General features: G+C 38.3%; 2 protein-coding genes across 3 annotated transcripts; one reads left to right on the top strand and one right to left on the bottom strand.

The window, feature by feature from the left end:
• Positions 1 to 2071: 2071 nt before the first annotated feature.
• Positions 2072 to 4516, bottom strand: LOC148641495 (retinol dehydrogenase 14). The gene is made up of 4 exons (XM_088617843.1): positions 4201 to 4516; positions 3636 to 3878; positions 3214 to 3516; positions 2072 to 2746 (listed from the first exon to the last, which is right to left on the bottom strand). Exons 1-4 carry the CDS (start codon positions 4319 to 4321, stop codon positions 2487 to 2489), a joined length of 927 nt encoding a protein of 308 aa, XP_088473969.1. The 5' UTR covers positions 4322 to 4516; the 3' UTR covers positions 2072 to 2486.
• Positions 4517 to 4556: 40 nt separating this feature from the next.
• On the top strand, positions 4557 to 22727 carry susd2 (sushi domain containing 2). 2 transcript variants are annotated; one of them, XM_088617841.1, is made up of 15 exons: positions 4557 to 5086; positions 5693 to 5897; positions 6681 to 6832; positions 6950 to 7117; positions 7443 to 7617; positions 7835 to 8036; positions 8356 to 8441; positions 8764 to 9032; positions 9566 to 9709; positions 10088 to 10246; positions 10999 to 11250; positions 12345 to 12617; positions 13240 to 13416; positions 18664 to 18775; positions 21006 to 22727. In XM_088617841.1, the coding sequence occupies exons 1-15, from the start codon at positions 5005 to 5007 to the stop codon at positions 21040 to 21042; spliced, it is 2493 nt and encodes an 830-aa protein (XP_088473967.1). In that variant the 5' UTR covers positions 4557 to 5004; the 3' UTR covers positions 21043 to 22727. The 2 variants fall into 2 exon arrangements, with proteins under 2 accessions (XP_088473967.1, XP_088473968.1); XM_088617842.1 differs by having other exon boundaries at positions 18664 to 18760; positions 20990 to 22727.
• The last annotated feature ends 1951 nt before the right edge of the window (positions 22728 to 24678 follow it).

A 24678-nucleotide genomic window follows, 5' to 3' on the forward strand; every position in this document is an offset into this window, starting at 1 on the left:
ATAATGTTACAATTCCTGCCTTACAATCCTGCTCTGATTAGACTGCCGTGCCTAAACAGCTTGGCTTTCCAGCAAAATACTCTGCAGAGTTCACCACGCTGATAGTATGCCATCAAGTGGCATTGCAGCGCAATTAAAGTTTTCACATACAATGGCAAACTGAAATGCACCGAGCAGCCTGTAACACCATTTAGATTTACAGTCTTTTCAAATATTCAAGTTAACCTTAAGCTGGTCAGCAAAAGATGAGTATAAAATATTCAACCCTATCCCCCCCCCACTAAAATATTATTTGTCAAGTGTGGTATACCCCATAAGGTGCAAGAGCTCTGTTTTCTCCAAAAAAAGGCTTTACAGTAACAAAGACTCATCATGTAAGCATCAATCAGAAAAGTCACATAATAATTCTGTCTTCAAAAGTGTACATCCAGAAAACCTGAAATGGAACATTGCCTCATCAAAGTGTTCATGTGGGTTTCCTCCGGGTACTCCAGTTTCTCCCACAGTCCAAAGACATGCTGGTACTTTAGATTAACTGGCTTCTGGGGAAAATGGTCCTGGCGTGAAAGTGTGTGTGTGTTTGAGTCTGCGTGAGTCCTGCGACAGACTGGTGTCCCATCCAGGGTGTGTCCTGCCACACTTTTCACATGCTCCCCTGCATCCCTGTACTGGATAAAGCGGTTTGACAATGGATGGATTGATAACTCACATACCTTCAATCAAACTCTGTATTGCATATTAATGTACAGCTAACCTTTATTACCTTGAACCTACTACAAGTCTAACCACCTTTCAGCAGAAAAGGAATATGAAAACAACTACTGACATCTAGTTTGTATTTCTCTGTTGATACAGAAGAAATGTACTGGACTGACTCTGTCAATGCCTTCAAGATTTTAATTACTTAGTTCAGGTCCCTGTGTACTGTAGTCTTCTTTGTTCTTGTACGAAAAGATTCAGTTGTTTTAGCCTGTTTGTGTAGGACCCCTTAGCCTAGGAATGCATATGGTTGCTTTTCTCTGGACTGATTCCAGAGAAGTGATATACAGTAGTTTTCTAACATGATAATCAAAATTGAACTTTCTACACTTTTGCTTAAAGAGTTAAAGCTGAATTACCAGCAGCTGTGCCGTTTAAATTGGAAGGCGTATACAGATCCCACATGGTGCCAGCTGTATGAAACAGTAGGCTTCCATTCTACAGTTTCATGTTTGAAGTAAATACAATAGATTTCCTAACATTCTACAATACTAAGCGTATTCATTCCCTGCCTCACATATATTCTGGCCAGATGTTGTTAATGAATAAATAGCTCCTTTTACAACACCACCTTTAGCTGACGTTTTGCCTCCTATACCTAATATATTGAGTTACTGTCATTACTTTGAGACTTAGAAAGAATGTCAGAAGTAAAAGATTTCACTGTGGTAGTTTAAAGCAGAGATCTTCTAAACCAAAACTCTGCTAATCACTGCTGGAGGGCTAAAAAAGTGGCTCGGCTCTCACCTTGCTGATAGCTGTGTGAGAATGCAGTAACAACATAATTGGCAGCCTTCAGAGGAGCAGCAGTATAAGATGCTCACACAGATGTCTCCCCACTCGTGCCAGAACCTCACCGACAGTGAACAAGCTTTCCACCTCTCGATCAGAGAACTTCCCTAAATAGGCCTTCAAGCTCTCCTTTAAAATAAATCTCTTATTAAAAGGAATCCCACAACGATAATCTATTTCCCCCTAGAGATATCGAAAGATAAATGGGTGATAGATGACGCAAAGAAAACCGACTCGATGAAACAGTATGTGCTCAGGGGGATGTGGTCAAATTCTTATTGCATGGTAATCCAATTGGAGCTGTCTAACTTTATTATACAGTAGGAGTTCCTTAGTATAAACTGGAAAATTGAAAGATGGTATTGCACTGTATTGCTTTGCTCTTTAAAAAGTTAAAAATAAGTGTTCAGAGAAAGAAAATACAGATGTTTATATGTTTCTGGTGTAAAGTGATCACACGTTTATCTTCACCTTTTAAACAACTACTACAGTAGATTCTACACCAGACATTACTATTAGATTTCCATGGAGGTAACTCTTTATTACAGAAGAAAGTCTTCCACAGTTAATCAGTATGCATACCTGTTCACAACTGCAGTGGTGCTGGAAAACCCACAGTGACACAGACATAAGAATAGTAATGATTTAAACAAACAGCACAAACTATTACCATTTCAGAGTTCTGTTTTCACAGTACAGTACTTTGCAAATCCCTGATGCTCTTGTTAAAATGTGAGAGTACATCAGCTGTAGAACAAAACAAAAAAAAACATACTTTATATGGGATGGTAAGACACGCTGCCCTGAGAAATGGGAGTTTCTTTTCAACTGAAAGAGTCCATAAACCTCTTCACCCAAGTAAAACTCAAAAGAATGCTTTTAATGTGTTTCTTGTAAAAAAAAAAAAGTCCATGTACAGTATTAGATCATCTCCTTCAGGGGAGTTTTACCATTCTTTCACTGGCTTCCCACAGTTTTTTAGCCACGCCGGCGTCTCGTGCGAAAGGTCGCAGTGGTGTGGGCTGGCAGTCGGAAAAGAAGCTGCCGCTGTACTGAAGCACATCGTCCGACACGGCGCAGTAAATGACGGTCTGGGCGCCCACTTCACACGACACAAAAAACATGTACATGATCACCTGCATCACTATCCGAAACAGGATGGAGAAGTGGCACGTCCAGTTGCTTTGAACGAACCCTGAAAGGAAAAAAAACAGAGGAATACAAACGATGGACTCCCATTCCCTGGCTTACTTTATAGCATATCCCATCAATGCTTGCATACCTGTAGATTAGTGACATTAAGTATACAGTATATTAATCAGAATGTTAAGATTTTATTATAAGAAATGGAACTCTTTACAATCTAGTGTAATTGACAAGTCAAATTGAGTGTCAATGAATTAAGCTTTTCTGTATATCTTACCTGACATTAATGTATACAGAAAGAGTTTGATTTGGTTTTTGCAGCTGTTTTTTTACGGGTTTCTGTAATGCCTGTGCATAATAATAAAATGGAATTATATCTTTAAAAAAAAGCAATAGTATTTAAAACTAGTTTATCTGCAACAGATCAGCCTTATCTGGGATAATTCAGGTTTTCCCAGGCTGCTTCTGCATGCTTAGCATTGAACACGTCAGTCACACCCGACAATGACAACTAACCTGGATGCACAGCGTAGGCAGTCACACCTTTGCCCTCCATCAGCCTGGACAGCTCCTGAGTGAAGTAGATGTTCGCCAACTTACTGCGACAAAAGGTGAAAAACGGTATGATGTTGTAGTTCAGGTCTTGGAAGTCCAGCTTCTGGTATTTGTACACAGAGGAGGTGAGAGTGATCACTCTGCTCGGGGCACACTCTTTCAGGCGGTTCAGCAGGAGACTGGTAAGCAAAAAGTGACCCAGGTGGTTCACACCAAAGCACATGCTAAATCTGTCATCTGTCCAGCCAAGAACGCTTGGCATTCCTGGAAACAAGACGAAAAACAGAAACATCATAACCATCAGTCATAAGACAACAACTGTTGCAAATACAGTACACTCGGTAGACAATATGAGGAGATCAGATTCTTAAAGACGTTCTCACCTGCATTATTGATTAGTACATCCAGGCGCTGCTCCTTCTGCAGAAATGTTTGGCAGAACTCTCGGACGGATTGCAGGTTGGCCAAGTCTAGCTCCATATATGATACGTTCAGGCTGCGACTCCTCGTCTTTATTTCCCTCACGGCCACTTCCGCTTTCTGGACGTCGCGACAGGCAATGATTACCCGAGCGCCTCGGGCTGCAAGAGCGATCGCAGTCTCTTTCCCAATTCCAGAATTGCCACCTACAAAGGAACAAAGGCGAAACTCCTGCATAAATGTCAGTGTTAAAAATCAATATTCGGTTTGACAGTAAATTCCACATTTATCAGGAGATGGCAGAACATGTACAGTAGCAGTACTTATGCAGAGAAGGCTATTCAATAGACTGTTCATTACCAGACATATTGCAGTGAAAATACTGTGAGCCCATTAAACCGAGGATTATTGCGTAGTGGTAACAATTTTTATATTATATTTAAAAATATTTAAAAAACAATGCTTTTAAACTCAAAATATTTGTTAAAACAGTAGCTACTGTATGAATGAAACAAAATAAACAACTACCCGTAACTAGGACTGTTTTTCCGTCCAGTCTTTTCACGTCCATACAAACCCTTCGCCTCTTCATCCATTTCAATATCAGAAAGAAAACTAAGGAGGTGACAACAGTGCCCACAACATACATCACTGACACCTGGCACTTAAACCTCAAGTAAAGCAATCGATAACAAAAAGGAATCCCTTAAGCCTAAAGACAGGGAGCTTAATAATGTAAGAGCTCTGACGGTTCACAGAAAGATCTGAGACTCATGTTATAAGCTTTCAGGAGACCATTAATTGATCCCTTCACGTTTTCTCCTGCAAGTCAAAATATCAAGGCGTCGCAGACAGATGACTTCATCGCCTCGCGACAGAATGCAAGGCAAGCCCTTTACCAGTGTAAATGGGCACACGTGGAAGACGTGAATGTGTGTGCTTGCAGTTTTTGAGAATATACCAACATTACGTTTGTCTTTGGGAATGCCACATTATATACACTTGGCACACGACAGTCCTCGTATTTTTCTGCCTCTATCCACGGTTTAAAAAATATTAACCACACAAGCAGGACGCATCAGATATTGATAAGAACTCTTTATCAGATTGAACTTTGGTACAATTCAAAGGCATGTCATTATTATACCAAGGTTGAAAAAGCAAGTACTTTAAATGTCATCGAGCATTACGGTACACATACTGTACAAGACCGGACAGCTTCCTTTTAAAATAACGGTTGCATGTTAAAAATACATGCAGCCACTCACTGATCAGACAAGGCAGAACTAACGCCTATGAAATCCGTTTTATATTTCCTTGTGTCATCGTAAAATGAAGAGAAAGGTCGGAATAAATGGCATCTTACTTTTTGAAATAATCATCATTTTGATATCGTGCGTTCCAGAGCGAACTGGTGAGTTTGTAATGAGCCTTTATAAATGCAGAATTCTTTAACGCTTGCATTTAGCACGTTTTGTGCTTGTTTTTATATGGGCTGAAATTAATCATATACTGTATGAAATTGAATGACGCGCGCAGAAAGGCACCCTTAATATTCTTATTCATTAATGATTACTTTGACATAAGCAACCTTTTGTTTGTTTTAACTCATTTTGTTAAAATACTTTGTAAAATCCGACTGCTAGAATCACTTCTTCTGTTAAACAGAAGCAACACGTATGTTCTTATAGCTACTCATTGCAGTTAAAGTTCCATGTGCTAGATAAAATAACGTCCTACTTTGCGTTACGTGGTCATTTTACACCATAACGCTAATTCTCCGGTTGACACGTCCACCTTTCCATTAATTGTTAAGTCGCCTATCTCTTGAACTACTGTGCTTGGCGTTTGATTTAGAAAAGAACAAAACGCATGACTTGTGACTTATCAGTGTGCTGAGACATTGGTTGAAGTTCACTTACCCTGTATGTGCGTATTGTAGGTGTGGCAGATATATAGCTTTGCAGTTCAAGATGGTGCACATTCCCCATGATTAACAGTTTTTTTTTTTTTGTTGCAGATGCACAGACGTGCGAGAACAACTGTGCCAGCAAAAATGTGGGGAATTGTTCTTGCCACGTGACTTGCGAGCCACTGGGAACTTGCTGTGGTGATTACAGGAATTTTTGTCTGGAGGTGTCCCCGCATTCTGGAACACTGTTGGGTGGTACCGACATCACCATCCTTAAATCGTCGTTTGAGCCCAGTTCTGCAATTCGCTGCCGGTAGATATAACTGTCGAATAAACTATTACTTGTGCACATACGTACTTGAAAGTAATAATATACAGTACCTCTTTTTGCAGTCATGAAATCGTTGCAGATGTTAAGAGCTACAGGTTTTTTTTGTATGAAACCCATGTACCGTACTGGATATATAGGTTGCTACCTTATTTTAAGTATATTAGCATAGGCAGGCATGGGTTGAAGTCATGTACAGTAGTTCTCCCCACTATGTCAACATAATCTGTTTAGTAGCCTGGAGTTTCTAAGGATGTGGGATTTGTGGGTTGCAGTCTTTCTCATTTTCACAATGTCCTTAAGCCTCCCTGAAATTGAGTGGACTGGTCACAAGGGAAGAACTGTCATCCTTCACAATAAGTGCACACTCACAAATAAAACATTACCCACTAGGATAGTGAGGGCAGCTGTTGAGCACGATTTCTTCTGAGTTGTACATTGTTATGTCTCCACCTGAAGAATGTTATGTTTATGTACTCAGTTTGAGATAAACCTTGTATTTTCTTCCTTCACTGTTTTTGTCTGAGGCACATTGAGAGGAACATAAAGAACCACTAGAACATTTTTTGTTAACCAAGGAGTTGCAAACATGATTCATACTGGCATGAGCATATTGGTAGATTGGGCACATTAGCTGAAATAACATTTTCTTATCATTGTATTAAGAGGGGTACAACACTGGTCATTGTTATTGCTGGTGTTAAAGCAAAATTAGGAAAATGGGACGATTTGCCACAACCACTTAAGAGTTTTTAATTATTGTTCCAGGTTTAATACGGATGTAGAGACAACTGGATATGTTGATAGTGAAAGGAATGGCCACTGCATTTCACCATTACTGTACGAAACTGGGTGGATTCCTTTTGAAGTGTCAACAGATAATGGAGTAAACTACAACCGGCACGGCACATGGTTATCAGGTGTGCTATTCATATGTACAAATATTTCCTATGACATTTTTTCAATTGCCTATTGCAGTCTTTCGTAGTGTGTGTTTTGTCTTTGTATGGTCGTAAACCTTGTGTGCTTTCCAATAGTCCACCATAGCAAAATGGATCCTCGGTTTAAAATCCTGCTGCTGAATGCAACAAAATGGCAGTACTACGGGACTCCCAACACTGGTGGCTCTTTAGCAATGGTGTGGAACACCTCGTTTGTGAGCGCTGACTCTGTCAATGTGGAGCTGTGGGGCTACAGAGAAAAAGGTATGTTTCAGAAGTGCATTTAAACACAAGCACAGGAGGCACTTTTTTCACACACGGGGTTTTGGAAGTGTGGAACAAGCTACCCAGCCATGATGTGGAAGCCAATACCCTGCCTTCAATCCTCCAGTTAACAACCAAGAACAAAAGAGGCTAAATAGCCCAAATGGCCTCTAGTCGGTGGTAATCTTCCTTATGTTCTGATGTAAACATGCTCACCAACCAATAAGAATGTGTCTTGCTGATCATACAGTACATGTGTAAAGTAATGGGTTATATAGCAATACACATTAACACTCCATGCACTGAATTTTGATCTTCTCCTTAGGTGAGCCCTATTCTAGCTCCTGGGAGCCTGAGTGGTCATTTCTTTACACCCTGGGAAAAGCTGTGCCAAACAATGGCTCATTTGGCTTTGTCCCATCTCCTGCTAAGAAACCCTTCTCCAACTGGGAGGTTGGAGCTATAAGAGTCAGCCCAAGTACACAGCCAGAAGGAGCATGGTATGAAATGTATTTTTTCCAAAATGTTTTTTATTTAATCTTTGCTGTGGTATTAACATTTGCTGTGTTGTTAATATTTCAGGTTAACCAAGAGCTTGACTTCTTCTCAATTATAAACTCAATCTATTCATTCTTCGGAAATTGGCCTGCCAACATGGGTACCATATCCTGTATAAAATGCAGAGAGAATAATTTTGTCCTCTTTTAATATTGTCAGGAATATTAATGCTATGTGGAGTGGGGTTCATGCACTGGCCTGGCATCTAGAGGAGGAGTTCAGAAAGGACTCTGCTGCCTGGGCGCTCGACAAATGTCTCAGGTGGCATGAAACTGAACTCAAGCTGCCCAACTTCCTCAGTGAGATAGCTGACTGTCCCTGCACATTGGCCCAGGCCAGAGCAGATACTGGCAGGTTCCATGTAAGTTCAGCATCACAAATGCAGTCTGGTGAAGGACTTATTTAACCTCAGGTGAAATGTATGCTGATGAGAAAAGGCTGGTCTGTCTGATTCGGTTGTCTCAGATTAGGCAGTGCACAAAAAAAAAGAATTACAGGCCAGTAGAACTGTTATTTAATTATCACAGTAATTAAAAACATTCACACTAAGAGCTCATGGTTTTGTATCACAAATGCTAAAGTTTTGGAATATTTGACTTCTTGTAGCACAAATAAATGTTCAGGCTGTCTTCCACCGATTAGCAGTGTGTTAACAGCGGCCTGTTTTGACATTGTTTCAGACAGATTATGGTTGTGATATTGAAAAGGGGAGTGTGTGCACCTACCATCCTGGATCTGTTCACTGTGTGAGAGCCATACAGGCCAGGTGAGAGCCTATCTTTCAGTATCATCGTACAGGAGTAGTGAGTGGTGAGGCACAGTGCCCGATTGGCTCAGTGTAGTTATTCAGACTGATTGAGCTTCAGCTCACATTTGTAATAGCTTTCATGCAAATAGAAAGAAGTAGGGAAATTGCAAATTGTCCTGCAAAACCATAAATTCCCTGTAATTGCTTTTAGTTTTGCCTATAAAAGGAAGTCGGATCAACCCATGCCTGCCTATGCTAATATACTGTATTATACAGCTTCTCTACATGAAATAACATTTTATTCAAATGAAGATAACTGAAATGTTGTTACTTTTAATAGTCCTAAATACGCAGCAGGACAGCAGTGTTGCTATGACAGCACAGGCGCCCAGGTGCTGACGGCAGATTCTATTGGAGGAAGTACACCAGACAGAGGGCATGACTGGGGCTCCCCCCCCTTCAAAAAGCCCCCAAGAGTTCCAGGAGTATCCCACTGGCTCTATGATGTCATCAGCTTCTACTACTGCTGCCTCTGGTCAGATAACTGTAGCTATTACTTCACCCATCGGCCGTCTAGCGACTGCAAGACTTACAAGACTCCAAAGCCTGGTGGGCATTTACTGCGTACAAGCATTTTCTTTTTCTTTATGTACAGGGAAGCTCGAGGTTTCCCGTATAGAGGAGACAAGACTGCATTAATGAGTTAGAAATCTAGTGGAACCTTAAGTGATGGATGACATCAGGCTTTTTATTTCACCTAGTGTCTTTACATCTCTGAAGTTTGTTTGAAGCCACCACATCATTTGGACTGTAGTCTTAACTTTCATAGATGCATATACAGAAATACACAATAAGTTAGGCTTGAATGTTCAATTGAATACTGCTTACAGGTGGAGATCTCATTAAATCTTTCCTCTCTTACAGTGCATGTTGAAAATGATCTGCACATGTCTGTGCTTTGTTTAAGACTTCAAAGGACTTACTTCTGGGTGTAGTAATCGGTTTATGTAATTTTAATAGCATTATTAAAGTGGGGGTAATTTAATACAATTAAAATGGAGATTTAAGTTCTAAATCGAAATTGCCATTTAAATCCATAGTAAAACTGACATCATTGTCAAGTATTTTTTTCCTCAACACAGGTATTGTATTTGGAGACCCCCATGTTATAACATTTGATGGCTCCAGCTATACGTTCAATGGGAGAGGAGAGTATTACCTCCTGCATTCAACTCACAAAAACCTGACCATACAAGGAAGAACAAAGCCTGTGGCATTTGAGAATGGTGAGTACCTGCTGCACATCAGTAACCTAAAATATCCTTTGATTGTTTCTAGGCTTGGGTCTTGGACTGCTTTTAGTTGTGAAATTTTGCCCTTTACCTGATTAAAAAGGAACATGTCACTATTTTTTTTTGTTACTTACCTTTTGTTTATATAATGGAAAAAAAAGCTTAGAGGAAGATTGAAACCCCTTTACCTTGCTTTGGAATTGCTCATCACAGTACATGGACTACTAGAAATTCAACACTGCTCACAATTCCATTCAGTTCAGTTTCTTTGAATTCTTTATCTTCTCTCTTTCTCTCCTTCAACAGCTTCTCTTAATTATGTTTTATCGGGAACTTTCCTGCCTGTTACCTCTCTATGTTTTCGTCTTCCAGGGACTCTTGCCAAGGCTACTGGCTTGTCTGCAGTCGCCATGCAGGAAGACAACTCGGACATTATCGAAATACGCACCACAGACCGCCAGGACCATCTGGAGGTGTTGAGAAACCAGCAAGTCCTCTCCTTCTCTGAGCAGAGTTGGATGGACTTAAAGGGTAGACATGTCTGCCTCCCAGCACTAAACTCACCAGATAAGATAGATGTATTTTCACAGGAGCAACCTTCATCAGAGCTAAGCCAGCCTCAGGCATTTTAGTTGATTTATAAAGCAGCAATAACTTGCAAGCAGAATTTGCATATGAGATCCTACGTACTTTAAGGGAAATGCCTGGATTCTCCTTCCTATTCATACAAATTTTGTTTTGGAGAGTTTACCCTGATTTATGATGCCGTAATAATAATATGATGCCATTATAAGCTGTTAATAGATGTAATGTCTATTACTGTTGTACAAATTTAATTTGTGTGCTACAGGTTATGCTTTTACCATTTGAATAACACATAACACAAAATTCAGAATTCTCTATACAAGAATGCAGTTAAACTGCTATTAATGCATGGCTTAGACTTAATAGTTATAAAATGTGATTTCAAAAATAGGTAACAGTGAAATTTGTAGTATTCAAAAATTTCCACTGAACCACCAGAGGGCACTGCATGAAAACAAGCAGCATTAAAGTTAAGAAAGGAAATTCAAATCTGAAGAACTGGTCTCACCATTTTGATTTGGTTAGAATAAGGATCAAAACTAATTAGAATGACTATTTGAATTTAATTAAAACTTGAATTCCCTGTAATTGCTTTTAGTTTTGCCTATAAAAGGAAGTAGGATGTCAGTTTAAATACGAACATGCCTTCACAATGATTTTCTGTAAAAACCGGGTTAACTGAGACTGTGTCCCTACAGGAGTCTTCCTGTACTCAGCTGTGCCCCAGAATGTCACTGTCATGTTTCCATCTGGCGCTGGGGTGGAGTTGCGTGGGAGAGGAGGAGTGATGTCAGCAAGCGTCCTCCTTCCAGAGGAGTTCAGGAACCACACGCATGGCCTGCTGGGATTAATGAACGACAGCCCCGGAGATGACTTTGTGTTCAAGAATGGAACGATTCTCCCAGCTGAACGCCCCAGTCCTGAGGACCTATTTCACTTTGGGGCAAATTGTGAGTGCATCTTTGAATGAAGTGTAAAAACACATCAGCCGTCAGTCCATCACAGGACACACACAGACTCACACATGCACACATTCACACCAGGGCCAATTTTCCCAGAATCCAGTTAACCTGAGAGTATTTGGACGTAGGAAGAAACCTAAACGGAAACACAGGGAGAACACGTAGACTACAATGAATGAATTATTTTTTGTAATTTGAGGAAGATGCAGTACTGTACAGTATATCTTGACCTCCAGTAAACTAGTTATATGCTGATTGTTTTGAAATTTTATTTAGTGTGTAGTTTGTTCAGCGCATTACAGTTTTTTTAACACCAGAGCCTGACTTGCTGGGTTCCTTATACATCTCTTTTGCTTTTCTGCCCATGTCTCTATTCAAGAGAAGAGCTAGTGCTCTTTTCCCATCAATAGGAAAAGAAACAAATTCGTGAAGGTAGCAGAACCAGAGACCAGACCCCTGCTGACTGCTGCACATGTATTTAGAAGAGCTGGTTCAAATGGAGAGGGTTAAGAAATTCATGCAATGAAGTGACATTTAAGCTATTAGATTTGTTTTTCAGACGTCACCAGAAAAAACATTTTGTCATGCTTGTTGCATTAAATGTGTGCTGTGCTGCTTTATGTTAAATGATCCTGTGAAATCAGAGGAAGTCAGTTGCACAAGTTAAGTCAACATTGTTGGTATCTCGCAGCAGCAAAAAGAGCACATCATTAGCCTTGCTTCACACTCTGTTTGGCACACAGCTGACCTAAGTCTTAAACATCGTTAATTGTATGGCTGGTATCATTTTGTTCAAACCTCATGCTTTCACTAGTCATTTGCACGCTGAAGTTTAACTCATTTATTTAATTAAGATTTGTTGCTCAATATTGTTTTAAATTGTATCTTTGCCAAAAGGTCATAAAACAGCATCACTAACTAATTTGTTAATCCAGGAAGTCTGACAAGGCTTATAGTGTTAAGTAGTTTACTTTTAAAAGCAAATCTCATGGTTTTCTGATTAAATAAATGTTTCATTTTGTTTGAAAGCCATATATTAATGCAATGCAATATATATTTTGTTTTTGTTTTTTTGTTTTCAGGGGCCATTACTAATGAGAGTTCCCTCTTCACTTATGACAACCAGTACTTGCTGGACAATTATTACTTTGCAGAAAAGCATGACTCGAGTTTTATTCCTGCTTATACTGTCACCGTTCCCCCAGAAGACCCTTTGTTTGCTGACATGGTGAGACTGTGCAATGACAACGAATTCTGCAAGTATGACACATTGACGGCACAGAGTCTGAAGATGGGCAACGCTACCAGAATTTCCTTCCAGAGTCACATGTCTCTCGTGGAAGACCTAGAGCCTGGTAACAAATTCTTTGAAGTGACGGGCCTTCACATAAATGCCTTTTAAGCATATTTTGCTCTGTAATTCATCACCAGTGGATTGGTAAATGGCCTACAGCTACAAAACATTAACATCCTTCAGCTGTTTAAAAAGACACAACTTCTGGTCCACATTTACTTAAATTAAAAAAAAATGAATCGTGCAGTACTCTAATTAAGTTGCAGTCTTTGCGCTTAGCTGTTCTGTTACATTATGAAAGTCAGCAGCCTTCTTTAGGAAACTTATTCAGTTTCCTTCATTAAAATTGAAAGTTTCTCTTCTGAGAGTGCTTATAGGGTGACTGCCTATCCTTTTAATCACAGTTTTAAAAAATTGAAATCAGCTGACCTATTTCACAAAGCAAGCTTAATGCTATATCTATAAGGAAATGGCAGCCACATTGCTGAAACAGTTTATTTTCGATAATGAGAATCTTAAATCAATTAGCTACCAAAACACCAGAAAGTTAAATGATCTGAATGACCTCCTTTCTGAACAGTGACCTTTCTATTGTTTTAATTTTCTGCCATTTTATTTAGCCTGATCTGGGCTCAACAGATTTTGGATTGGTGGTGATGGTAACAGTTTGCCTTTCTCTCCAGTGATATCATGCGGATGGCTCCCCCCACCAAACAATGGGAAGAAAGAAGGGACAACATATCTCGCAGGAGCAACTGTGAAGTTTTCCTGTGATGGCGGCCATGTCCTCTCGGGCTCAGCTGAGCGCACCTGTCAGGATGATGGGAATTGGTCTGGTGACACCACACACTGTGTATCAGGTATTCCACATAACTGCTTGATCTTCATAGAGGTCAGGTTTTGAATGTTAGTGTCTCTTTTTAGCTTCTTTTGAGCTTCTCCTAAAGCCTCGTGTTCAGCTTTTGTCTGGCAATGATGATTTAAAAATTAAATTACTTTGAGGTAGATAACGTTCATCTTTTCCATCAGAAACATGGAATGTGAAGCAGCAGCACCAAAGAATCTCAGTCTGACCTACAGTGCGTGTTGACACGCTTGATGTAGTACTTTCCATTAAGGAAATGGAACCCAAAAATACTACAGGGGGCTAAAAGTTTGCATTCCTGCCGAGAAGACTAAAAATCGCACATAATATTCCTGTCTGCTGAGCTGGGCAGTAAAACTGAAATATTAAACCATTTAGCCAGCATTCTTCCTAAGTTTTGGCTCAGCTCCTGTTCTGACTTTATGAATTAAACCACCTGGTTCCTTGTTTCAGTTTCTCAGCCAGTTGTTTTCATCTGTTAGGTCTGCTGTTTGCCATTAGAGGGCAGTGCTTCACATGGAAATGGGACACCAGGAAAATTGGGGGGGGGCAGACAGCTTGTTCAAACCATATTCTCACAGTATTGCTCCTAATTTCAGCATCAGCTTTACCCTGCAGACGAGAGCTTAGAATTTAAGATATATATATATACTTTATCACATTCCAGCCGGAAACGTCCTTTAAATAGAATCTGTTTGGTAATTTCACTTTGTATCTGATTTGGACACTACCCATCAGCTCACAATACAACAAGATAAATAAGAACAGATTGTTCCCTCTGGGAAAACTACCACAGTGCACTTCTGCAACCTTTCCGGCCCAGTGTATCAGCCTATTCATTTAAAGTTTAAGCCCTCTCTTGCTCTACTTTTTGTCTTCCTTTTTTTGTTCAGTCCCATCCTGTTAGTATCATTAGGCGTTATATTTCAAGATTTATCTGATAACATTCATTACTGTCAACATAAATGATTCATATTGGAAGCATTTTTATTCTGTCAGGAGAAGGTATTTGTTAAATGGTTTTAGATTCCGCTGTTATAATATCTCAAAATATTGCCTGATTCCATCTGTGCTTGAGCTCTTTCCGTGCAGTCAGGACATTTAGTGATCTTCAGTGTGCTGTGGAGAGCTGGTAACTTCCTTGTAGGATACTAAGCTGGTTAGATAAACCCCAGATATATAGATTTGTGCATTAGATATTAAATTTTAATGAGTTTACCTACTGTATATATATATATGTATTTCTTCTGCTTTTTCACAATAATATCTAGTGATAGACGTGACGTCAGTGGAGGAAATCAGGAGCACCTGAAGAAATAAAAGATTTTAAGCCTGCACTTAATTAAATATCATAAAGTACTAGCCCCTTTCAGAATAATGTATAATAACTGATCAAGATAAAAGCGCTTACTATCTACTTTGGTTCATTGTTTAAGGGGCGAGTTCTAGTTATCTGTACCAGAGCTCAATTTGACAGAATACTAGTGTAAATACAGAGTAAAATGTACTTAGTGGATACTTTTGTCTTAACTATAATGCATAGTTTGCTACTGGAACACTCTAATAACAATTTATTGTTTTTGCATGTTTCCCTTGTGCTTGTAAGATAATTGCGTGTGCGTTTTAAATTTAATGAGGGTGTAATAGATCCTGTCTCTTCATATGAATGTTTTTAGTTTAGTAGAGCTGCATCACACATGACAGGGATGTTGACTCTGTATTCTCAGAAGAATCTGAATCTGTATTGATTTTATACAGCTCTGGTTTTGCAGTATCTGGTCAGGCCTGTACCTTTGTGTGTTGAAACATGTCAAGCATAGGAAACCATTTGGGTTCATATTCTTGAAAGAAACTGAACTGCTCTTTCAAGGACAGCAGACTTTCTGGTATGGGTAAACCAAACCGGACCATTTTCAAATTCTTAAAGAACACTTGGTTGTGGTTTTTTTTTTAGTTTTGGGAAAGGACACATCAAATCTAATGTGCAAAAAGCACATGTATAAAACAATTAAAGAGCTCAGGAATGGGGTCGATTTACTCATGCATCAGAACAGGCTCGAGAGATGAAAACATCTCGCTTTTCAAGGTGTCCTGGGGGATGCTCCAGCAGCACAATGACTGCGGTTAAGGCAGGTTGCAACAAAAACTCCATAAAAAGTCAGAGACATTTAAAACAGTTATTTGATACTGCAAGCTCATCCCTTTGTGCAAAAGCCCTGCAGTGCATGGAATCTGGAAGGTCCCTATCCAGGGAGTAAACACTGCTTTGTGATTAAAAGAGCCAAATCCTGAGCTCTCTTCCACAAAGAGAACTGCAGCAACAAAATCCTTGGATAGCTGAGCCAGGGATTATTTTTTGAGCCGGAAAATGAGACAGTCTAAGTGACAAAGCTAGATATAACTGAACTAGGTTTATATTGTGTATATAGCTATCCTTCCCACATTAAAGAGACATGCTTTATATTTTCTTTAAAGAAAATATTTACCATAATCTACTTACCTCTAGCCCTATCCTCATCAGGTCCTCATCATTATGAAATTAAACCAGATTATCAGGACTTTCTCCTAGGGTTGTAATGAATATCCCAACCAAAGAGGTTGGGTTTTCATACTATGGGGTTAATGCTTCCCGGCCTCTGAATATGAAGTGTGACTAAATATGTAGAATGTTATACATTACTGTACATGAGTAATCAATGTACTGTAAATAATAAGCTTTGAAGAGTTTCAAACACCAGGGAAAAATATATCACCTAGAAATATCCACAGACCTTTTTGTTGGCCTTTCCTTTTCAGTTTGTGTTCTATATCTCTTCTTCCTTTAACACAGCTTTCCTTTTTTGATTTTTTATCATTTTGCCCTATTTCACCCTCACTAGTAACAGTAACAGTTTCTAAAGACTGGTGGCTTGTTTGGACTGCTGTTTGGACTCCTGCATTTGGTATCCTGCCTTGATTCCATACCTGTCTGTTTGAAGAAGGTTTTAGATGGTGTTTTTTCAGTATATAGATTTAATAGGGCTCTCATGATAGGGGAGCTCAGAAGAGAGATTTCAAAGGCAGATAAACGAGTTGTCAGCATTAACATGAAAATTCACTGAAAAGACGTGCACGAACAGCATTCTGAGGTGAAATGTCTTTGAGGAATGTGTGAAAGATAGAATCACAGCATCCCTTATGAGATTGATAACAACCTAAAAGCCATGATATTTATTTTCAATTGGCTTTTTCCTCTTCCAAATGTGAAGGTTTCATAAAGCAGGCAGGCATATGTGTGTCTTTGAATCTAAGACCCACTTCTTAAGATGATGAGAAGAAATAAACTGTAATAGTGGTTTGCAGTCTGAGCTTCATACTATCAAATTGCTAGCTCCTGAGTTAAATGCTAGGCCAGTGACCTTTATCATATTTTCATCTTAGTGCCCCCATGGCAATATTAGTAAAGTGAGCACTTTAATATGCTTTCACTTCTGTTTTAGTGACAGAGATATGAGAGTTTAGATAACATTTGAAAAGTTTAGGTATACAAACGTAATTAAACTTAAGGTAATAAAGAACAACTCCACTTCCTAAGAAATGTGGAATAAATAGCATTCAGTAACACTCAGGGGTAAAGCAGGCTTTTCAGAATAGAATTATCTGCAAGCACTATACCACAAAAATAATTTATATAGTGCTGTACTACAGGATCTGCAATATTTTCAGGTGTGTCCAATAGACATTTGTAGTATGTTAACCTCTGTGTCACTATTGTAGATTGAGCACAAAAAATTACCTAATAGTTTTCATCTATTTTTCAGCATTAACCTCAGAGGAACAAACCTCTGCTGTTCAACTGTAATTAACTTGCTAATGCTCCCCATGTGATCCTGTTGAAAAATTAAACATTATTTTTCTTAGTTATTTAAGCAATGTTAAAGCAGATTGCATCGTATAGAAATAAAGAATAATGTAGTCTTGGTTGATGCAAAATACAAAAGTGGCTATGCTTATCTTTAACTGAACTTCATATTATGCAGTATTTTTTTTCTTGGCTGACCTACACTGCTGCTAGCACTTGTCCAGTTGAGTGGAATATGTCTGAAATGATACAGTAGTTGTTACAGACTGCTCTTGCCAATGCTTCAGAAAACTTGAGAGGTGGACGGGTTAACCTTAGAGATGCATTTTATTTGTAATATCCAGAGGCACAGTACTGAAGCAGAAAGAGGCTTGATACCTAAATGAGAACCTCTGAGGTCAGAGGTAACAGAACACTGTTGTACATTAAAGGTGTTGGGCACTCTATTTTTACCCCAGGCTACAGGTTTGACGGTGAGTTGTTTTTCAGTGGGTCAGCCAACAACTTACTAAGCAGCACCACACTGAGAGTTTAATTAGAAACTGCAAGGAGGGCAGCAGCAGGCCCGTGAGTGTTGTACACCAGCAGTGGAGAGCAAGGGCATACTGGGAAGAGTCCAGAGGAAGAAGGGCTAATTACAGGGGCCAGTGAGAGGTGTCAGAACCCCCAGGAATTTGCATCCCAGTTAACGGACCCAGCTGTGCAGAGTTTATCAGGTTCCTGTAATATGTTGTTCCAAAAAACAGTCGCGGATGCCACTGTGTCCCAGCTCATTTTTATTCGTCTTTAACATGATAATTGCTGGTTAAAGATGTTTAATACTGTGGATTCTAAGACATGAGACATGTCTAACATGTTTGTCAGGCATGTTTGACAGATCTTCAGAGCTACAGATGAATCAGCAGAGTATTGCTCTTAAACTTTCTGCTTATGTTCAGTGAAGGGAGGTGGTATATATTGTAATATCCAACACTGACCACAAGACTACGATAAACCTTTTTGCATTTTATAAAGACATAAAAGTCAAACAATACAGCCGTACCTGACCTAATGCAGAGAAGCAGTGGACATTCAAGAGCAAACTGTACATCTCAATTAGACTAGCATAATATTTTTTTAACGTCTGGCCAGATACAATCAGACATGCGCTGACAAGGAGTGCATAGAGGTGACCAGGAGTGTTTAAAAAAAAAGCACCAGGATCCAGTAAGCTGTAATTTCTCAGCTCAATCACGAGCAAACGTGAAGAGAAAACAAGGGTTAAAGGGAATAACCACATCTTGCAGGGCCAAAATCATCCTGTGCCAGTGGGGCAAAAACTAAATTGTGCAGTGAGGACTGAGTGCTCACTTTGGGCCTTTGGAGAAAGGTAATGAAATGCTGTTCCCCTGTGTTTTTCAGATAATACCCTTGGAATCGTGCTGGGCAGTGTGTTTGGCGCAATAACTCTGATAACCATGATAGTGATCATTGCTCTCCATAGCAGAAAGCAGAAAAGGTACTGTATGAAAATCTTTCAGACTCCTAGTGGAGCTTTGCTGGTTTTGAAATTAGCCACAACTTCCCCACATAGAATTCAAGAACTAAGATGTTCGTATCTTAGTTCTCAGTTCTTTGCTGTTTTTTTAAATATTTTAGCTATACTGTGCCTATGTATAATCTTATTATGGATCATTACCATTAGATCAATCCATTGTTTAGTTCTGTATTTCCAGAGTTCTTTATAGTCATTCATGACAGTGGCTTGACTAAATTAATATAAGCTAAATCACCATTTTTATCATCAGTGCTTTGTCGTTTTATTATTCAGTTAAGCAAGATTGTTCTGGCGGCTGAAATGCACTTACAAGTTCTGAAATGTAACAAAGCTAGGCATTCAGTAGTTGAAATCTTTAATTTTGTAGTTATAATTTTATCTGCAAATTCCCATTATTTTGCTCCTTTTATTAACAAATGAAACGATCCATATTATAAAAGCAATCAGGCCTGCAAAGGTTTATTGGAAAAAATAGTACTTTTTTATTTATTACAGAAGTGACTTCTGTGTGTTTACAATTGGATTCTCACCTCATACATTTTTCATTCTAAAACCTTTTTTTGTTCTATGTAAAAAGCAGATAAAAGGTGTCTTAATTTGAAATTTACTGTTTTGATCAAAGTGGATCTGTCCCATGACTGATATATGGAAGGTACAGGAAGGGAGAAAAAAGTCTTTCAAACTCAGACTACATTTGTGTTTTGATGGCTTCATAAACTTCAAATACATTACTTCTGCTTTTGTAAACTAAAAATAGGATTAATAATTGTCATATTTCCTTACGGTGTTGTCAAGGTTTTGAGGCACTTAGTCAAATGTTTTCTTGATATATTCTAGAGTTTCATTTAGGAAAGGGAAGTGAACACACCTGCTTTCCTTTAAATATGTCATGACATCTTTCATCTCCCCCAAAAGAGACACAACCACAGTTTAAGTACAGTATGTCAGGAGCTGCACCTGTAACAGAATAGCATGCCTAAACTCAACCACAGGACTATTTAAAAAAAAATCTTAATAACCAGGTAATACTTTTGGTTGTATCACTAACATAACAGTTTGTAGCCATTGGTATTCCTTAAACACTGTGACCACATATAAATAATGTCTTCAGAATGACTTCCAGTTTTCAGTGACACACATTATAGCTTTCTCTGTATGCTGATGAGGTAACTTAGCGGACCCAAACAGAAATATTTTTGAGCTATTGGGTTTCTGCACAGGCCTGGACAGGCCATCATGGCGTCTTACCACAGGGGAGTAAGTCATTAAGTTCATGTGCAATGTTATTATGTCTCTCCTGTGCACCGCATAACAGATCAAAAGAGAAAATGAGTCCCACCTGAACCCTTATATGAGATTGTAGTCTGTAAGTTGCTTCCCCCAGTATTCAACTGAGTTAATACGTACAGTAGTACAGTCAGGATAGACACAACTGATTAAAACAGTCTCATGGCCAGTGACTCATCCATGCTTAGAAGAGTGTGTATGAATGTTGTATATCAGGCAGCATAATTCATATACCTCCTGTAAATGTTTGATAATTATATTTTTTCTGGGTATTACATAACATTGTGACAGCAAGCTTTGGTATAACTAGAAAGAAAATATTTAAATATTGTTTAAAATTATACAAATCCGTATAGATTCTGCTGCATTTTTTTTAAAAAGCTAAGGAAACATCAGTTTGGTCAGGTAAAATGGATTAAATTTTAGGTAGGTATTAGGTATGCCTAATTTTAACAATTGCTTAAAAACAGCATTTTAGAAAAATAATATACAGTATTATTGTAGTTTAAACAATATTAACTTAATATTACACTTAAAAGGGAGAATTACTGGAATAATGCCTTACATTTCGAAGAAACAATACTCAAACAGTTGTATTAGTGTTTAAGTCATGGGGACTTAAAATCTCAGAACTCAGATTTTTTTTACAACTATGTATACAGTATATATGCTTTCAAAACGGAAATATTAGTGTTCTATATCAGTATTCATGTCTTTAGATTTAAACTTGCATTGGTTAAATACAGCATTGCAATCTGTTTATTGCTTTTGTGCTAAAAAGTGCCATCTTTGTGATCCTGCTCTGATATTGTACTATTGGCTGGTCTCTTCGCTACAGGGATTTCAGAAAAACTGTACTGAGTATTTTTGTTGCTGTTACTGTGAATTTTCTATGTCTTTCAGGAAGGCTGCGGACCACAAAACAAGTGGTTTGTGAACTGTCCATGTTACGCTGAGATAACCCTCTAACAACCGGCAGTCTGACATTGAAGATAAAACATCTAAGAGCTAAAGCAGCCAAGGAAATCAGTTGCAGTTTTAAATTTCGCCTTCATTTTGATGATCTGTTTCTGAATAATTTGTGAAGTGACATAGTTTATGTGTTATTTGGCTCTAACACATGGCAAAGTGATTATTTACAAACTGCATTTTCAGTCTCATTCACATCCACTCACCACCTAGCAGCCCAGAATGATTCTGTCTGACCTGTAAGTACATTGTGATGTCTTGCCTTGATACTGCAGCTGGCAGTAATGGCTCATGATGGCTTTTTACTGTTATGCAACAGTAAAACAGCTGTTGTTTCAGCTGGGCAGCTTTTTTTCTGTTGCTGTTAAGGGGGGGGAGGTAATTGCTTTTAATTATGTTTAATTTTTTCAGATAAAGTTCCACAAAATGTAGCTTTGAGGCTACAGTAGGTTTAGATTTACATGGATGTCTGCCTTTCTTTCATTCCCACAATGCTACACATCATGGTTCAGTCAGAGTCAACAATGTCTCTGAAACTGTGATATTTGTTTAAAAATTCCCATCTTACTTCTATCAGGAGGGCTTTCTGATTATTATGGCAACAAACTCTTTCTGCTGTCTTTTTTACCCTTCTTTAATATACAGTAGGCTTGTCAGTAAGGGTTTTAGTCTCTGGATGGCTGATCTCCTTTGAATACCCAGTAATACTGAAACATTAATTTGAGACAAACATTGAAAATGGTCTTGTTTTTCTGATGTAGGAGTGTGTTTATAATGACAGGAGGACAAATATGGAGAGTATTGGAACACTTTAATGATGCAGTGATTCTTCCCATTGTTTTGTGTGCTTTATCTACTGTAGCTACACATTTCTGGCTAACAACAACAACAACAAAGTCTTCTATTGCCTTATAACACTCTTGATACCCCATCACTTTTGAACTAGTTCCAGATTTTAAAAAACCCAGACAGTGTTGCACTATCCAATTTTTTTAAAATATCAAGTCTGTAAGTGCCTTCTGTTTAACTTTGATTTAAAAGACTGATTTAGTTTAAGTACATTTGTCTAGGAAAAGTTTGTATTTTAAAAATGGTTTAATTAAGATGACAATTAATTGCCTTAATCTACCCCCTTTTTTAATTAAAACTGAATTTTTAAGCAGTAAAAATTTTCATGTCTAGGATAGATGTACAGTATATGAAAATGAGTAATTATTGAAAAAGTATTCTATGAAAATAAATTTTGCAATTTAAGTGTAGATTAACTTCAAATATCATTGTTCCTTGTCATTAAGACTTCACACGTTGAATATTGAAATCACTGAAATGTTTGTTGTTATTTAAGCAAAACATAAGGCTGTGATTATAATTCATATGGCAATCTTAAGATTCAAGATTTCCAGCTCTGAAATCCTCGGTAATAGAACCATGTTACGCTTACTTTGGCTGTCAGGCTGAAGATTGTGACAGACAATTTTTCTTTTTTTTCTTTTTCTTTTTTTCTCCCAAGTGCTTGGAAAATAAGAAGAAATATAGACTTGCCCTTGCTCTTTCAGTACAACAGAACCTTAATTTAGCAACGTGTTTCGGCATGCCTTCTAAGATGAAATGTGTGACACATTGCTACGTTGGATCAGGAATAGTGTAATAAAACTGAAGTATCCCTGTCTTACTCTGTGTTGATTTAATATGGTCTCTTTAACTTTGAACATTTAGGTATTAATATTTCAAACAAGACAAAAAGATGTAAATAGTATTCTTTTTTGATTGAGGGTTCAAAGCCAAATGCATTCTGTGTTACTTTTCCTGAAGCAGAACAAGTTAATGGGAATTTGGTTGCAAAGATGGAATGTTTCTCGGAGACCTGAAATCAAACCCCTCTGCAGAACATGTGCAATCCAGTGCAGATCTGATCTATAAGGCATTTGAAAATTGTTTATTATGTTTGTCTGACCTTGTGTCCCACCATAGTTTTCACTGTAGCAGAAAGAAATGGATCCAGAAAATTTAACACTAATTGCAATGCAGACGATGGTTGAAAGACCTGGAGAAGATTGTCCAGTAATTCCAATGATTAACTTGTGCAGACCAACAATGGATTAATACATTTGTCACAGTATTTTGTTTTTCATGGGCCACTAAAACAGCACTAGAGAGATACCTGATCTTTGCTACAGGTAGGTGATCGGTGCAGGGTTACAGTGCTTTGTGATTTAAGCAGTCTGCCTGGCCAAGCAGAACAAGTTTTTTTTTTTTGTGGAATAGGGCAAAGCACCAGTCCGTGTTTTCACTTACTGTGGGTTATTAAAGTTGGGCTCACCTGGGCAGGTGCTACTACAAGTAGAAGAAAATCCCATAGGTCTCTCTGAAGCAGTAGCACTTTAAGAGCTGGGAAAGGCAGGTAAATCAGTCATATCAAACCAATTTTAGGATATTAACAAATGTTCTTGTTCTTTAGACCCCCACAAGCACAGATGGGTCTTGTGTAACAAACAGTTTGTATAGGACAAGGACAGGGAAGCCTCCTCATTAGTTTAACTTTTCTTAAGCTTTAATATACAAAATATTCTACTTTACCCACATATGTGCACTGTTTCAAAGTATTCTAAACTTGCATCAGTGTCCAAAATATTCTGAACTTAAGTGCACAGGTCAAACTGTTCCGTAAGAGTTTGCTTTGCATAAGAGGTCATCAGGAATGTTAGTGGAACTGAAAAACAATGCCATGAAATGTTACTTCTCAATCTCCAAATGAATACGATAAAGACAAAACCATATAAGGGAATGCTGTCAAAGTGTTTTAATTTTGTTCACTGAATTGAGTGCGTATTTGTATTTAATTATTTGGGCTTTTTACAAATTGAAAGCAAGGTGGGCTGTGATTAGTACCAGAGCTACAGAGAAACAGTAATGAGTTATTGTGGGAGCTTGTTCAAAACTGTAATGTTTACAAATGCTTCTGCTGCAGCCCTGTAATTAGTGTAATTCTGCTCAAACCCTTGTTAATGCTCACTGTTTTGTATCAGCCTGTCTTCTTAAAGGGAATTTCCAATCAAAAAACAATTTCATCCTTTTATTATAGTAGGATTAAAAATGCATCATTGACTAGCTTTGAGCAAATCTTTGTTTTATTACTGAGTTTTTGCAAGTGCTTACTGCACCTGTACAGGTGATGCTAAAAAAACAAACAATTTAAAGTTGTATTTGAAGTTTTATATGTATTTGAAACTGCGAGACATGACCTCATCTATCTTTTAGTCAATCTTGATTTATAGACTAGAACAGAGGTTCCTGGTCTAAACAGTAAATTCTCTGTATATACCTTGTGGGGTCCTCCCACCTCAAAAAAGAGCAATGTGTTGATCACTGGTATGTACTGTATGATACTACCTTTTATGGTTGTTTCTATAGTTGTAATTCTCAGAACTCATACTATATATATAAACCATTTCCCCATGCTTTCAAATTCAGAAGGTACAATCATTTTATCATTTTTCATTTTTCAAGTATCTTTTTACTTTAAATTAGCGCCTCTTCTGTTGAACACAACCAAAGCCAAATCCCCAGTTGCAACACAGGCAGAATACAATACACAAAATGGCAGCTTGTGCATGCCTGACTCA

The sequence above is a fragment of the Lepisosteus platostomus genome, chromosome 24 (genome assembly GCF_059453375.1).
Source record: "Lepisosteus platostomus isolate fLepPlt1 chromosome 24, fLepPlt1.hap1, whole genome shotgun sequence".
NCBI classification, from domain to species: domain Eukaryota; kingdom Metazoa; phylum Chordata; class Actinopteri; order Semionotiformes; family Lepisosteidae; genus Lepisosteus; species Lepisosteus platostomus.